Source organism: Engystomops pustulosus, chromosome 3 (assembly GCF_040894005.1).
Source record: "Engystomops pustulosus chromosome 3, aEngPut4.maternal, whole genome shotgun sequence".
NCBI classification, from domain to species: domain Eukaryota; kingdom Metazoa; phylum Chordata; class Amphibia; order Anura; family Leptodactylidae; genus Engystomops; species Engystomops pustulosus.
In genome coordinates this window covers 184,129,855-184,145,478 of record NC_092413.1, presented here as the reverse complement: position 1 = coordinate 184,145,478, position 15,624 = coordinate 184,129,855, and the positions used below count along the sequence as shown (strand labels likewise).

Below are 15,624 nucleotides of genomic sequence, written 5' to 3'. Positions count from 1 at the left end.
TTCAGGGGTATAGCAGTAGATGTAAAGCATTGCACATACTCATCTCCACCACTTGGTGGTAGTTTTGTTAGATGGGAGAGAAAGCAATCATTACCTGATATTTTTGCCATTATTTATACTTGTGGTCCTGTGAGGTTACTGGTGAGTTACTAATAACCTCAGTGGAGTGAAATTTCTACAAAATATTGTCCTACTAGCAAGAGGAACTTTTTACTGAGTCTTCAAAGCTCCTTGACAGTCTCCACTCACGTTCTGTTCCCCATAGAATTCAACTTAAAGGGATCCTGTCATCAGTAATTGGCCTTATAAACCACTACAGCCTAATGCCTTCTAGTTTCTGTTTCTTTCATGGCCCAGTGTGTTGGCATCCTCCAGAAAATCAACTTTGAAGTGAAAAGTTGGTTGTATAAAGTCAGGGAGGAGGAGAATTTATCACTGAAGTCAAGGTGAGGGGCTCTGAACGCCTCCTTCTCTGTGATTGACACTATGCATCGGACATCAGGAGATCTGGTTGGTGATGTCTCTGGATGAAGGACCATCAATTACTGTGAAGGGGGCTTTCTGAGGAAGAGAGAGCTTGACTTCAGTCTCTACCTCCAACCAGTTTACATCTAACTTCAAAGTAGATTTTCTGGATGATGCCACCACACTGGGTCATGAAAGAAACAAGATCTGGAAGGTGTTCAGCTGCTTGGCAACATACTGGTAGTGGCTTATAAGGTCAATTTCTGCTGACAGGTTCCCTTTAAGGAAAGTTGCCTTCCGTTACAATTCTGCTATAAAAAAATCAGAAAAAAAATGTGCGCTGTTGTGCTATTATTCCCGCTGTTAAATAACAGAAGGGGGGACTGAACCTGTCAAACGCAGGTGTGAATTCCCACTATGAACTTTTACTGCAATCCTTCAGTGGCTTCATACAGAATAGAGCCATATTATTGCTATGTACTTAAAGTATATTAACAAGTCACCTATGTCCTATGTGGTTACAGGAAAGCACTGGCTGTAATACTTGGCAAGAGCTGGAAGGTGTCAGAGAGGAATGTGAGTCGCTGCAGCAGATCTTGAATACCATCGCTCAGGTATGTACTCAGGTATTATACTGCGTAACATAAGAGAAGCTTTATACACAAAGCTGCTGCCTAATTCCTGCCATTCAAATACCACAGAGATTTCAGATTTTAGCAAATATGACTTAAAGAGGACCTGTCACCATTGCTGATATGGCCGGCACATACTGCTATGTCTCATGAAGCAGTACTGGAACACTATGGCTACATTCACACTGCCCGCTGTACCGTAGGAAAATATAACATGGCGCCGCGCTACGGAGAAAGATAGGTCATGTCCTATCTTTTCCCGGACTACAGAGCGGTACGGTGATGCACGTGTGCGTCACCGTACCGCTCCAGTTGGGCCCCGGGCGCCCATTGCCGTCTATGGGGGACGTACATTGGCCGTATATACATCCCCCATATGGCAGTGTGAATGTAGCCTATTTCTTAGAATCTGACACTACACCATTCCTCAAATTAGTGCCTGAAAATCATTCTAGAATTATTATTCCATACAGTTTCTACTCGCATCCAAAACTAGATATCAAAACCACCAAATACACCATAAAACCTAGATACTACATGTTTAGGCACCTTTCCCATTGTATTTACGGGTTCCTCTATTTTCAGGTGTGTGAGGCAGATACAAGACCTGACACTGGAGATGCAGAGGAGGACAGAAATGCTACTGAGGACATGCAACGTTCTGTATCTCCATCCAGCAGAAGGTCTCCTACTCGTGGCCGTTCACCTCACCGACAAGACTCGGCCATTAGGGCAGTGCAAAATGCTCTGCAGAGACGCCAGCAGAGAGAGAAAGTAAGGGGGGGGGGGGTCATATACATATTCATTATGAAACCAATGTAGAAACTCCAAGTGTAAGGTCAATCTACTCCATTTTCTATTGAAGTCTAGATGGTCAATCACTAGCAGAAAAAAAATGCATGAGGCATGGAAAAGGAGGTCTTTGTTTGTTTAGACCAAATACCAGAATGGTGAAGGACATACATGTGGATGATGGTGGCCATGAAAGAATCTTCCTTTGTATCACTGATATTTGATAAACAACATTATAAGACTGATAGATCTTGAAGGGGTTGTCCGCTTTTAGCAAATTAATGCAACTACATAATAAAATATAATACATTTTTGAATATATTTTGTGTATCAATTCCTCACGGTTTCCTAGATCTCTGCTTGCTGTCATTCTATAGCAAGTTTCATTGTTTACTTCCAGTGAATATAAACTGTCCCCTGTTCATGGGATGTCATACAGGTGCACGGCTCGTTATATCACAGAGAGTAGTCAAAGCTGTGTGTTATAATGAAGCGTGTACCTGTGTGACATCACATGACCAGTGATATAATGATCCATGTACCTGTGTGACATCACATGACCAGGGATATAACGTGCCGTGTACCTGTGTGACATCACATGACCAGTGATATAATGATCCGTGTACCTGTGTGACATCACATGACCAGGGATATAACGTGCCGTGTACCTGTGTGACATCACATGACCAGGGATATAATGAGCCATTCACCTGTGTGACATCATATGGCCAGGGATATAACGAGCTGTGCACCTGTGTGACATCACAGGACCAGGGATATAACGTGCCAAGTACCTGTGTGACGTCACATGACCAGTGATATAATGAGCCGTGTTCTTGTGTGACATCACATGACCAAGGATATAATGAGCCGTGCACCTGTGTAACGTCACAATGACCAGAGACAAGGTTTATATCCACAGGAAGTAAACAATGAAGCTTCCTGTAGAATGACATCAAGCAGAGATCTAGAAAACAATTAGGAATTCTTACACAAAGTATATTGGAAAATTGTATGAGTGTTCATTACACAACCAATATCAATTTCTAAAAGTGGCCAACCCCTTTAAGTTTAGTGAGTCAGGCTAACGGCAAGCTTACTGAAAGGTGATAGCAACTCAATCCATTCATTAATATTGTGGAGCAGAAGAGATGTTGTCTGGCCTATTGATCTATATCAGACATAGTGGTCTGATATCATCTATCTATACTTGCCCTTTATCGTGCTTGTTCTTGTGCAGGAGCTGCTCACTGAATTGGCGAGTGCACTACAGTCTGTGGAGGACACCAAGAGGCAGCTGTTGGACAGTCTAGAAGACTCAGAGAGAAGAGGGCTGGAGATAAAGAGGGAGAAGGATGAGATCAGTCACCTCCTGGAGAACGTGAGACAGGAGTCTCAGAGGTGTCAGTCCAGCCTGGAGTCACTAAACAGGTACATTCATCTGGGTTTAGTTTTTGTCTGATGTTCACCTTGGAAAACTTGTTGTCTTCTCTTTGCACCATGTTTTTATGAGCGTTACAGAAATATGAGTATTTTAACCAAGTACTCTTATTTTTACTTCCTCTGCATTAACACACATTGGAGGTTGGGTCCTATGGTAGAGGTAAGTCTTCAATTGTAGTGTCAGTATATGAAATGCGAAACTCCCTGCTATAAAGGGGAAATGTCCCCAAAAAACTGAATGACATAAATCATATTATTGGCTTTGTACCAACCCAACCTATGCCCTTCATTATACCAAGGTTCATGGAGCCCCAGGTTAGCATAAATAATAATAATCTTTATTAATATAGCGCCATCATATTCCGTAGCGCTTTACAAATCTTAGGGGGTCATATACAAATATAATATTACATTACAGAGTACAAACAGTCATAAGGTACAATAAGAGCTTACAGTCTGTTAAAGCTGGTTGTCACATTGTATAGAACAAACACTTTTACTGGACCTCTTATAGACCTATAATAATTTCCTTGTGGATTGTAAGCTCTTGGGAGCAGAATCCACACTCCTATCTTTTGAATGATTTATATTATTACTAATTTTCTATGTTCCTTATGTCAGAGTCCATTGAAATATACAGTATAGTGTTATGGGATATGCTTGAGATTATTATTATTATTGCATGGAGATTATTAATTCATTGATCACTTTTCTCGCTGATACTCAGACAGTGGCAATTCCACTTTGGAGACTTTTTTGATTAATTTTATTTAGTATTTTCCTATATTCAATAAATTAGTTATGTACCTTATATTCTTTGGAAGGGGATGACATTTTGCTGACTCAGGCTTCTGTTTTCTTATCAATGACACAAAACATTTTGTTCCCTAAATCTATGTAACAAGGAGCTGACTATTGACTATATTGGTCCATCCTCACAGTTCAGTGATGGCTTAGAGTTAAGATAACAAGTGACCTGTACTCTGCTGACCACGACCCTGTAAACATTATAAATATCAATGTTTTGGGTTTTTAATTTTTTGTTAATTTTAGCTCCTGTAGTTTAGAATGGTCAAATATAAGGAAGATGGATTATATGTGTTTCTGATCTTTCAGAGAGAAGGAATCAATAGAAGAGTCTTTAGAGACAGCAAAACAGAGGGCAGAGGCCTCACTAACAGAGATAGAAAGACTGAAGGCCGTGAACACGGAATTACTGCGGCAGAGGGAGGTTCTGGAAGAACAGAAGGAGGAACTGAACAGGGAGCGAGAACGGAACCAGAAGGAGCTGGAGAGAGGGTAAAGGAAGCAGCAACTTCTTCTCACATAGTTATAAGATTGATTCATAGCACGACACCAACGATAATTTGCTATAAAAAGTAACTTTACAAATGCTTGATCTTAATATGCACATAATTATTTATAATTATTAATTATTTTTATGGTCAAAAGGAAAAAAATTGTATTGTATTGACATAATATAATGTAGTCTGTCTGTTTTGGCATGTGCTGCTCTGCCACCAGAAGGGGGTCAGAGGAACATTGTTCCCAAGATAGGTGGGAGCCCAGTGCCTCTGTCTCTTCTCGCCTCCCCTTACAACGTGCAGATCTTCATGTGGTAACCTCTCATCTTCTGAACTTCTCCCCCTTGATCATTGTCGCGCTTACCTTTGTATTAGGCACTAGCATACAATTTCTATATTTTCATGGTTGTACTTAGCACTTTTAGCACTTTATACACATTTTGTGTGCAATGAACAGGCTGAGGGTTGTTCCTTGGGGAGGAACAAGATCACTATTGAGTGATTGACAGTAGGCAGTCACGGTGAACCGATACCAGGTCACTGGACATTGTTTTTGGTTCTTTGTATTTTAAATGTTTTTAACATGTCGTGGATTATTTGTTTCTGTACTAATAAAATTTGATTTTGTTTGCATTACCCTTTGAGCCACCCTTGAATGCATTCTTTTTCTTGTGGCTTTGTTGAAGTTGATCTATGTGCATTTGGCTCGCACGCATCTGGCTGTGCTACACCCCTTGGCTTTTTTGTAAGATAGGTGCAATGGTTAGCATTACAGCCTTGCAGCGCTGGGGACCTGGGTCAACATCTGCAAAGAGTTTGTATGTTCTCTCCGTGTTTGCATGGGTTTCCTCTGGGTCCTCCGGTTTCCTCCCACACTCCAAAACGTACTGGTAGGTTGATTAGATAGTGAGCCCCATTAGGGACAGGGACTGATTAGGAAGCTCTGTGCAGCGCTGTGTAATCTTTGTGCGCTATATAAATAAGGGAATTATTATTGTTATTAACCCATCATGTATCTGATATTTATGACACATCTGTATGTCCTAAATACCTGAGATGGAAACACCTCTGTGATATTAAGGGCTGACAGTTAACTCTTTCTGCTCTCACATACACACACACACGACTGTATTAGTCAAAGGTGAATGGGTAATGAATACAGGGAAAATTAATCTAGACAAGAATTAACCCAGTTCACACCTGTGTTCGGACCCTCGTTATTATCTTCAATCGCTAAGCCGATAATAAGGGATTTGTTGAAATACATATTTAGTGGAGAAAGTGGGCCTGTGAGATTCTTTGATTTTATGCTAATGTCCTTATCCCGGAAGAAGGCCTCATCCTTTTAACCACTAGGATTTTACATTTATTAGAAATAAGGAACAAGCTCATTACCAAAATGTGGGGAAAATGTGTTTTGCCCCAGATCTGAAGATACATGTGATTATTCTCTTAGTGATGGCTATCTCCTTCTGTACTGATGTAGGCAAAGGACCCAAGAGAAGTTGGAAGAAAAAGTTTCAGTGCTGAAGAAAGACCTGGTTACTGTCAGAGAGACCCTTAGTCAGACGGTTCTGGAGAGAGATGTCCTGCATGGAGAGAAAGATGCTGTATCCAGCGCACTTAGCAAGGTGAGTATTTGGCTAAAAAAAAATGCATGTCAGGCCTGTCCCACTTATAAAGTATGATATGTCTGCCATATTTCCCCAATTGTACAATTATGACAAGTAACCATGCTCGTTTTCTAGTGAGATAACATACCAACAAAACAATAGTGTTGATGCTAAAGAATCAGTCGCTAAGTGCTAATCCAAAATGTGCTGATCACCGGGTCATACAAAATAGGCTTTCCTTCTGGGGCCAAGAACTCTGCATGAGATGCAAAATATTGATCTAAGTACAGTACACAGCTGATTGTGTGTTTATAAAACGTATTTCCATGTCAGGCCGAGTCTAGCAGAGCAGAACTGGAGCTGGCACTCAACCAGATGCGCAGTGAACGGGCAGCACTGAACGACTCGTTGGCCAAAATGGGTGCACTAAACGAAGGCTTAGCACAAGATAAAGTGGCCCTGAATCGTCTGATATTACAGGTATACCTCGCTCTTAACTTGTTTACATTAAACGTACATCAACTATCAATTCAATTCTTTATTTACATGTGTTCTCTATCACTACACCGGACCATAGCCAGTGCCGGTATTGCCGTTCACATATATAGAAATAACTGGAGATAAGTTGCAATACTAAACACAATGGGTGGTCAGGTATGGCACTAATTTTTGAAGAAAGAAGCCAAGTTTTTCAGCCTTCAGACAACCCCCTTCATAGCATCTCCTTATCCAGGTACAAAACGAGGTTAGAACAGCAGCAGCTGGAGCTGATACACAGGCATTGACTTAGGAAAACTCATACTTGGGGTTCTCATTCCGTTTTGAAACACCATACAACAGCTGAAGAGAGGAGATTTACCTAATTACATTGCTGTTAACATTTGCGTTTTGTAAAAACAATGTAAACGCCACATGTAAATACAACCTCAGCCCCACCCACAGCACCAACGCCAATGTGAAACTACCCTAAATCTGAGCTATTTATGAAATCATACTTGTTCCCTACCAAGTACTATAATAGTAAACTTTCCTATATTGTAGGCCGTCTGATAGTATGGCCAACCAAAAGATCTTGTGCCAATAACCTGTTGGACTGTTTTTAAACGGACTGAACGCATGCATTTGGCTGCTTTGCATCTGTTTATCTTCATTTCTAGTGTAAGCAGCTGTGAAATGGATTAAAAGCAGGCAAACACATTGTAAACATACACAAACTTATGCATTTTCAACTTGTGTAACTAGCAGGAATCACTTTGTTCCGATTTTCACACCTTCTCATACAGCTGGAGGCCGAGCGCAGTTCGCTGCAGGAGGACAGGCGTGTTAGTGAGGCTAGCTGCGCTGCACTGCGGGAGCAGAGGGAAGCACTGGACCTTGAGGTTTCTCAACTCCAGACAGAAAGAGCCGGAATGGAACGGAGATGCCGAGAGATGGAAGAAAAGCAACAGAGGATTGAGGAGCAGCTGCATGGTGTGCGCAGAGAGAGGGCTAAGCTAAAGGAGCAGCTTGCTCAGGTAAGTAGCCTGAACCATTACTTTTTCTATATTTACAAAATAATATTTTTATAGAATAAATATAATAAGCTTTTACAAACGGACATGGTGTTTAAATGGTCCCCATTTATCTACCAACATTCCAGGATTTAGAAGCAAGTACATGAGGAATAACACCTTTTCTAGTCATTATGTGATTTGTAATCCTAAAGGGGTTGTCCAATATCAGCAAATAATTGAAATGGTTTGTGTAAGGAAAAGTTATCCAGTTTTCCAATATATTTTCTGTATCAATTCATCACAGTTTCTAGATCTCTTCTTGCTGTTCTGCTATAGAATCTTCAATGTTTACTTCCACTGGATATCAATCTATCCATGGTCTTGTGATGGACATGCACGTGCACAAGCTGTTAGTATCGCATAGCTCCTATTACTCTCTGTTATAATAACAGCTCATGCACCTGTGTGTCCCTCGCAAGACCATGGACAGATTTCTGTCCACTGCAAGTAAACATAGAAGCTTTCTATAGCAGCACAGCAAGCAGAGGTCTAGAAAACCACTAGGAATTGATACAGAAAGTATATTGGTAAATTGTATAACTTTTCCCTACTCAAACAATATCAATTATTTGCTCAGAGTGGACAACCCCTTTAATTTTCTACTCACCTTGGATGTCTGTAGCTACAGTTTGCAGTCCTTTCTCAATGCCAGTGATTGGATACATGGCTTCTGTGACTCCCCCTCCCTTCTCCATAGAGCTTCTATGTAATCTGGCACCTCAGTGAGCTTCTGTCTCTCTTACTAGGAAGATGGAATTCAACTGAGATTTCAGAGTAAAGTTTAAATTAGGAAGAAAGAAGGGAGAAATAAAGGTGTAGAAAGAAGCACATTAATCTGATAAGATATATTCCAAAATATCTTGTGTTCTCTTGTACTATTGATTTCTGTAAGTTTTTGAAGTACAAAAATGTTGCAAGCATATAAATTAGTTGTTATCTGACAACATCCTAAAATGAAGACTGACCTAGGCGTCTGCACAATTATAAGACTGCTGGTTGATTGACATTGGTGACTGGTGAAATAGTTACATATTTTGCAACACTTCCAGTACTAATGATGAAGGTCATGTGATACACAGTACTAGATATACATATAGCCTCATGCTATTTATTAATGTTCATCCAGTTAATTTTATCTCTTTATCTGCCACCGGTCAGGCCAACACAGTAGTACAAACCCTTCAAGATCAGTTGCAAGAAAACCGCAGGGATTTGGACGTACAAGCATCAGCCTTGCAACGCGCAGGACAGCGAATTGAAGAGCTGACCAATCAGAATGCAGAGCTTGGAGTGCAGGTAGCAGCCCTGGAAGCGGAACGGCAGGAACAAGAAGATGAACTTGCTCAACTACAGTAAGGCTTCTTTTACTGACACTAAGTTAAAGGGGTTGTCCACTTTAAGCAAATTGTTGATATCATTTGTGCAATGAAAAGTTATATAATTTTCCAATATCCATTCCTCAGTTTTCTAGATCTCTGCTTGCTGTCATTCTTTAGAAACTTTCATTTACTTCCTGTGAATAAAAAACGGTTCTTTATCATGTGACGTCACACAGGTGCAGGGCTCGTTGGTATCACAGTGCAATCAGAGCTGTGTGTTATAATGAGCTGTGCACCTGTGTGACGTCACATGACAGGGGATATAACGAACCGTGGACCTGTGTGATATCACATGACCGGGGATATAGCGAACCGTGGACCTGTGTGATATCACATGACCTGGGACCACTTTATATCCAAAAAAAAGAGGAAAAAGAAAAAATGCAGGTGCTCCCCCCTACGTCCCAGATAATGGCCTGCCGGATGTGATAAACGTTTGGTCTGGATCCAAGGTAAGAATATAAGCACAGGAAAAAAGTTTAAAAATCAGCACTGGCAACAGTAAAAAAGCTAGAACTTTATTAGATCCATAAGTGACATCACTAGAAAAATTAATGGTAACGCGTTTCGAACAAGAGAAAATGACAGTCCTTAATCATACCTGGTAATGCGAGCATCATAAGCACTTTTATATAAGGAGGAACGCCACCGGAAACACGACTGTAAACGGGAGGAGCGTGTGGATCCAGAGCATTACAGAAACATGACATTAAGAACGGGAGGAGCATATGGATCCAAAGGATCGTAACAGACAATCACATGACATGTAGGTAAAAAACAGGATTGAGCGTATGACAAATAAAAAGGAAGAACAAATCAATATACAAACATAAGATCACCCCTGTAATTCATGCCCTTTGGGGAGCTAATTACATAAGTGATCTTATGTTTGTATCTTGATTTGTTTTTCCTTTTTATTTGTCATACGCTCAATCCTGTGTTTTACCTACATGTCATGTGATTGTCTTTCACGATCCTTCGGATCCATATGCTCCTCCCGTCATTGTTTCTGTAATGCTCTGGATCCACACGCTCCTCCCGTTTGTGTTTCTGCTGGCGTTCCTCCATATATGAAAGTGCTTGCGATGCTCGCATTACCAGGTATAATTAAACAGTCATTTTCTCTTGTTCAAAACGCGTTACTATTCATTTTTCTAGTGATGTCACTTTTTTTTTTAATATGGATCTAATAAAGTTCTAGCTTTTTTACTGTTGCCAGTGGAGATTTTTAAACTTTTTTTACTTTACTACTTTATATCCACAGGAAGTAAATAATGAAGCTGACAGCAAGCAGAGCTATAGAAAACCATGAGGAATTGATACAAAAAGCATGTTGGAAGTTTGTGTAACATTTTATTATTACATTATTATTACAAACAATATCAATTACTTGCTGAAAGTGGAAAAACCCCTTTAAATCGGAAGGCATTTTTAACCCTTTGCTCTGTGACTTAAGTTTTTCTGTCCTGATCTCGTAGAGCACAGAAGGAATCTCTAGAGAGCACCTTATATGATGCACAGCGGCGGGCGGGACAGCTGGAAGATCGCAGAGAACAGTTAGAAGGGGAGATACACTCCTTAATTCTTGCTAAACAAAACCTTCAAGGTATAAACCCCCAGCCGGTCCTGGTCCATGTAATGAATCTTATATCCTTGTGTCTGTATACTTATTTCCAAATCGTTTAAGTTAATGTACATCTGGATCATAAAATCACCAAGGATCTCTCCCATAATAGAGACTTGTAGGAGCCGTAGTTCGTCAGCAGATAATCTTCCATGTACATTCATCAAGATAAAAGGCTTTTAACAAGCCACGTGCACCTATTGTCTGGCTGAATCCCAGTGATACTCACACGACTTTCTGTATGCAGAGTTCAGGAAAGGTGGCCAGAAAGGGTCATGCCGGGATGACTGCCTGGCACAATTTTTACAAAATATTCTTCAGGGTCCATTTAAAATGAAGCATATGAGGTAGTAAATTATACAATGGCTTAATAGAGTCTCTGAAAAAGAGCCAGCTGAAGATTACCGCACGCAAAATGAAAGTTTTTTTAAAATATATTTTAGACACAACATTAATGTGAATTATGTTAAACACAGATAATCCGCCCAGTACTCAGTGTAACACGATGACATGATGCTGATAAGTAGAGTCCGAAATAGTACAAATGTGATCCAGCGTATCTTGCTGGATGATCTGACATGGGCTCAGCAGCTGCTGATGTGGTTCTGGGCTGTTATTTTAATGCTTCATTTATGAGCTGAATAGAAGTGTGTGATAAGACCTAACAAAGATATGTGCAAGGCTCTAGTAAAGCAGTAGTAGTGTTTCCTCTTATACAGAAATGAATTCACATCCGTTATTAAGTGGTCACCTACTAGAAGCCCTAAGTTCATATCAGGTTCTAAAAACATGATCTTAATGGATCCATTTGGGCAGATTTACTTACCCGGTCCTGTTGCGATCCCACGGTGCGTTGTCCAACGAGGATTCAGGTCACACTATGTCACACTATGGCTACCAACTACACTCAGTGGACCCCATTGACCTATTCTTCCCATAGATTGTAATGGAACAGTCAATGATGGCTCCTAACAATAGTGTGAATGCAGCCTAATATAGTCTAATTGCACCAGGAGCAAAACAGAGAACAGAAGTGGAATCACACCTATGTTGTCTATTTCTACTACTCAGCTCACACTTAGTAGGCAATAAGCTGCAGTCACCATACCTATCATATGTCTTGAATTTGCCAGGACAGTCCCGGCAAATTAAGGGTTATTCTGACCCAATAAAAAGAGATCTTTAAGTTAGAAGCACACGGCCATGGTTGGGCATGGAGGGCAGGGCTCCCAGCATTATTGTGATATATAATGCAAGGAGTCCATATTTCCCTGCAAAACAGTAGCCCTAGATTGTAATTATGATAAGAGAGGGGATGCAGGGACTCCTATTATCTATCACTATGATGTTGGGAATCCCATCCTCTGCACTGTGGTAAGTCCATGAAATCTTGCCAATGCATGGTCCCTGAATCATGTTCTTCTGCTTCTAATCTTAAAGTTTAAGAGTAAAATTGGCGTGTTCTACGTTTGTTCCAAGGGCTGGGACTCTGCTTGCTGTGTTGCTTTTGCCTACTGAGGCCTCCAAGAATCTTTTTGCTGGGGGTTCCCAGCTTCAAACCCAAATCTATCTGATATTCATGAAGCTCTCAAAACGATGATCCCGCAGTTTTTTCCAAACTCCTAAAAAGAAATCTGAATAGACAAAAAATAATATGTTCCCTCCTACCATATCCCTGTATTACTTACCAGGATTAAGCAAAGCAGACCCCATTAAACTACAGACCCCATGTGCTTAATTAATTACATTTTTATTCAATGTATAATATACACTAATAGTTCTTTCACGATAGTGGAGGCTCAACACCAGGCTCTGGAGGCTGAAGAAGCCCTGGCTGAGCTGCGGCAGCAGAAGGTGAAGGTGGAGCTGCAGCTAGCCCAAACCGAGCAAGCGGCACAGATGTCTCTCCATAATCAGAGCCAGCAACACCAAGAAAATGTAGATCGCCTCAAGAGGGAGAAGGTTTGTACATCACTAAGTGGTAGATCCCATTGATGAAGTTGGTGCAGATACCTACACAAGTCCCACTAGTCCCCAGCCACTACAATGTTTCTTTGTACAAAACCTATACCCTGTGTCTGATAACTTCACCTGCTACCACTGACTTGTAGGAGTCAATGCTGTTGGCTGTGATGGAGGAGAAACAGGAGGCGATCCAACGTATGGAAAAAGAGAAAGAGGAGCTTTTATCTGAGAGTGAGAACATCCGGCAGAAGCTGAGCACAGACATCCTTCGCCTGCAAGAAGAGAGAGAAGAAAGTTTACTGCAGGTGGAAAACGAGAAACAGAAGGCAAGAAAATCCATGCACATGTTCATATGTTATCTCCTTGATAAATCTGGATTTATGTTGCGCTATGATATTTAACGCTTTCATGGTCAATGGTACCTGACTTTATGTCCATTTTTGCAGTTCTTTTCTGCTCTAAATAACAATATATTGGGAACAACTTTTTTATGAATTTTGCACGTTCTTTGTAGTTTAAACCGCTTGCATAGGTATTTAAGAAGGGTGCCGCATGCGACCCTTTTGTGTTGCAATTGCACTATTCTTCATGCGACACAAATTTCTGCACTGAAGGGGGCGTGCAAAGACAGACACAATTGTGTTGCATGCCCCACGTTAAAGTTGCACTAAAAAAAGTGGTGCACTTTGTCAGAGCAGTGCAGAGGGTGCCAGATCCATGAAGAACAGGCGCGCCAGAAATCCTGAATCCGGCGCCCACTGCACACTGCACAGGCAAACTGCACCATTCTCAGTAAATGTGCCCCAGTATGTTTGCCTCTTGTCTCACCCCATGGTTACAAAAGTGTACACATAGCCCTTCATACTGGATGAGGATATGTGGAGCGTATGTATGTTTATATGTGTCATTTTTGTGTTCTGTACTTTTGAGCACTGAACTCTTTTTTTTGTTTTTGTTCAGGCTTTGCTCCAAAAGGAAACTGAGAAGAATACTTTGAGTGAGAGGCTGATGCAGACCCAGAGGGAGCTTTCTGACACCAAACTGGAGGCTGAGAGATTTAGACGGGAAGCTCAGATTAGACAAGACCAGGACAAGGTCCGTTCATGCGATGCACACAATACACAATTACACAATACGTTCCAAAGAGATTATGAGCTCTCATCTAATGTATATGGTGTATATATGATTACACATGAAATACATTGCGCCAGGGAGTATCTGTCTTGACATTTGTTAGTGGGCATTTTATAATACAGTGTGAATAATAAGATAAGGCTTAAGAATTGGATATATCTCTTTGTAAATCGAGCAGGCAATGCTGGACGGGATCTCCTCAGAGCTGAAGACTTTGCAGTCTGAGTTTGAAGATGCTGTGTCAGCGCACTCCAGGGAGAACAAGAGTCTGTGCGAACGTGTCAAACAATTGAGTCAAGAAAGGGAAAACCTGACCAAAGAGGTAAACTTCACAGCTAATGAATCAGATATTCATTTCCATTACCGCTATACACAATGATATCTACTGGAGTCATCGGATGTAATCATTCTCACCTCATTCATTATGTTTATGAGGGATGGAGACACATTTTGGACTTTTTCTTACTCCTTTTTCTGTAGCACCAGAGATAGAAAATCCTTTGGGATCATATTGGAACTTGTAAAATTCCAAGACTACATAATTCATGCCTAGACAATGTTTATTTATAAAGCGTTACAGCATAGACCTGGCAACATTACTGATCTACAGCAACTTACGTGTCAAACCTGGAGCCTTGGCCTTAAAGAAAACCTAACCTTTCATCAAACTTTGTATTGTGTTTCTGGTGATTATCCTCTCATGTTGGCAAGTGGAGACCTAGCTGCTGTGACTCACTACTCTTCCTAAACACTACATAGAGCTTCAATGTCATTTAACATATCTGAAACTTTTTGAGATCTTGGAAAATATTGGTTTGACATATCCTAAACTATTTGGTTAAAAGTGTGAATTTATCTGTGGAGCAAGAATTTGATTATGTTATCTGGGAACTTACATACTATAGACCAGTGATGGCAAACCTTTTAGAGACCGAGTGCCCAAATTACAACAAAGACCCACTTATTTATCGCAAAGTGCCAACACAGAAATTTAATTTGTGATTTATACTCCCTTCTCTGTCACAGTTTTCATTGATAGCAGCACCCTGAGGCACCAATATAGCAGAAAATAGTCCCAGGTAGTGCTGTCACTTTAAAATAGCTCTGTGCACAGCAAGTCCTGGGCTGTCTGGGACTGCAGGAAGATACCTGGAGTCATCTCTGGTGATGGCCTGAGTGCCCACAGAAAGGGCTCTGAGTGCCACCTCTGGCACCAGTGTCATAGGTTAGCCATCACTGCTATAGACAGTGCTGGATCCCTTACATTCAATATGAGGGTGTGTTTTTTTTATTTTTACAGTAAGCAGTAGCTGCCATTTTTATGATATCTAGACTATAACTTAGCAGACAACTAGCCAAGTAATTATTCACTATTTAATGATAGAAAACCACCACTTCTTCCATGCAGGTGGAAGAGCTGAGGACTCAACTTCGTTTAGCAGAAGATGCAAGAGATGGACTGCGTAGGGACCTCATTGAAGTACAGCGCCTGCTGCGGGAGACCGAAGAGACCTGTGAATTGCAAAGGAAGGAAGCTCTAGAGCTGCGCCGAGATCTTGGTGACATGACACGTGAAAGAGAAACTTTGCAGAAATCCAACACTGAACTAAGAGCTTTCATTAAGAAAACCGAGACAGAGAGAAGCAGGTAGGTCTACAGCAGTAGAAACTGAGACATCCATTAGACATCAGTTACTTCACAATTAGACACAATTTTGTTT

At 40.9% G+C, this 15,624-nt stretch overlaps 1 protein-coding gene across 2 annotated transcripts in view; it reads left to right on the top strand.

The window, feature by feature from the left end:
- Window positions 1-15,624, top strand: part of LOC140122412 (uncharacterized) — a 74,880-nt gene that overhangs the window by 44,952 nt on the left and 14,304 nt on the right. For both annotated transcript variants that reach the window (XM_072143226.1, XM_072143227.1), the window contains 14 exons: window positions 990-1,079; window positions 1,683-1,871; window positions 3,130-3,320; window positions 4,449-4,631; window positions 6,123-6,267; window positions 6,583-6,729; window positions 7,533-7,763; window positions 8,961-9,154; window positions 10,660-10,787; window positions 12,598-12,767; window positions 12,917-13,096; window positions 13,731-13,865; window positions 14,083-14,226; window positions 15,313-15,551. In XM_072143226.1, the coding sequence (XP_071999327.1) occupies window positions 990-1,079; window positions 1,683-1,871; window positions 3,130-3,320; window positions 4,449-4,631; window positions 6,123-6,267; window positions 6,583-6,729; window positions 7,533-7,763; window positions 8,961-9,154; window positions 10,660-10,787; window positions 12,598-12,767; window positions 12,917-13,096; window positions 13,731-13,865; window positions 14,083-14,226; window positions 15,313-15,551 (2,366 nt within the window). The remainder of the gene's footprint in view (window positions 1-989; window positions 1,080-1,682; window positions 1,872-3,129; window positions 3,321-4,448; window positions 4,632-6,122; window positions 6,268-6,582; window positions 6,730-7,532; window positions 7,764-8,960; window positions 9,155-10,659; window positions 10,788-12,597; window positions 12,768-12,916; window positions 13,097-13,730; window positions 13,866-14,082; window positions 14,227-15,312; window positions 15,552-15,624) is intronic.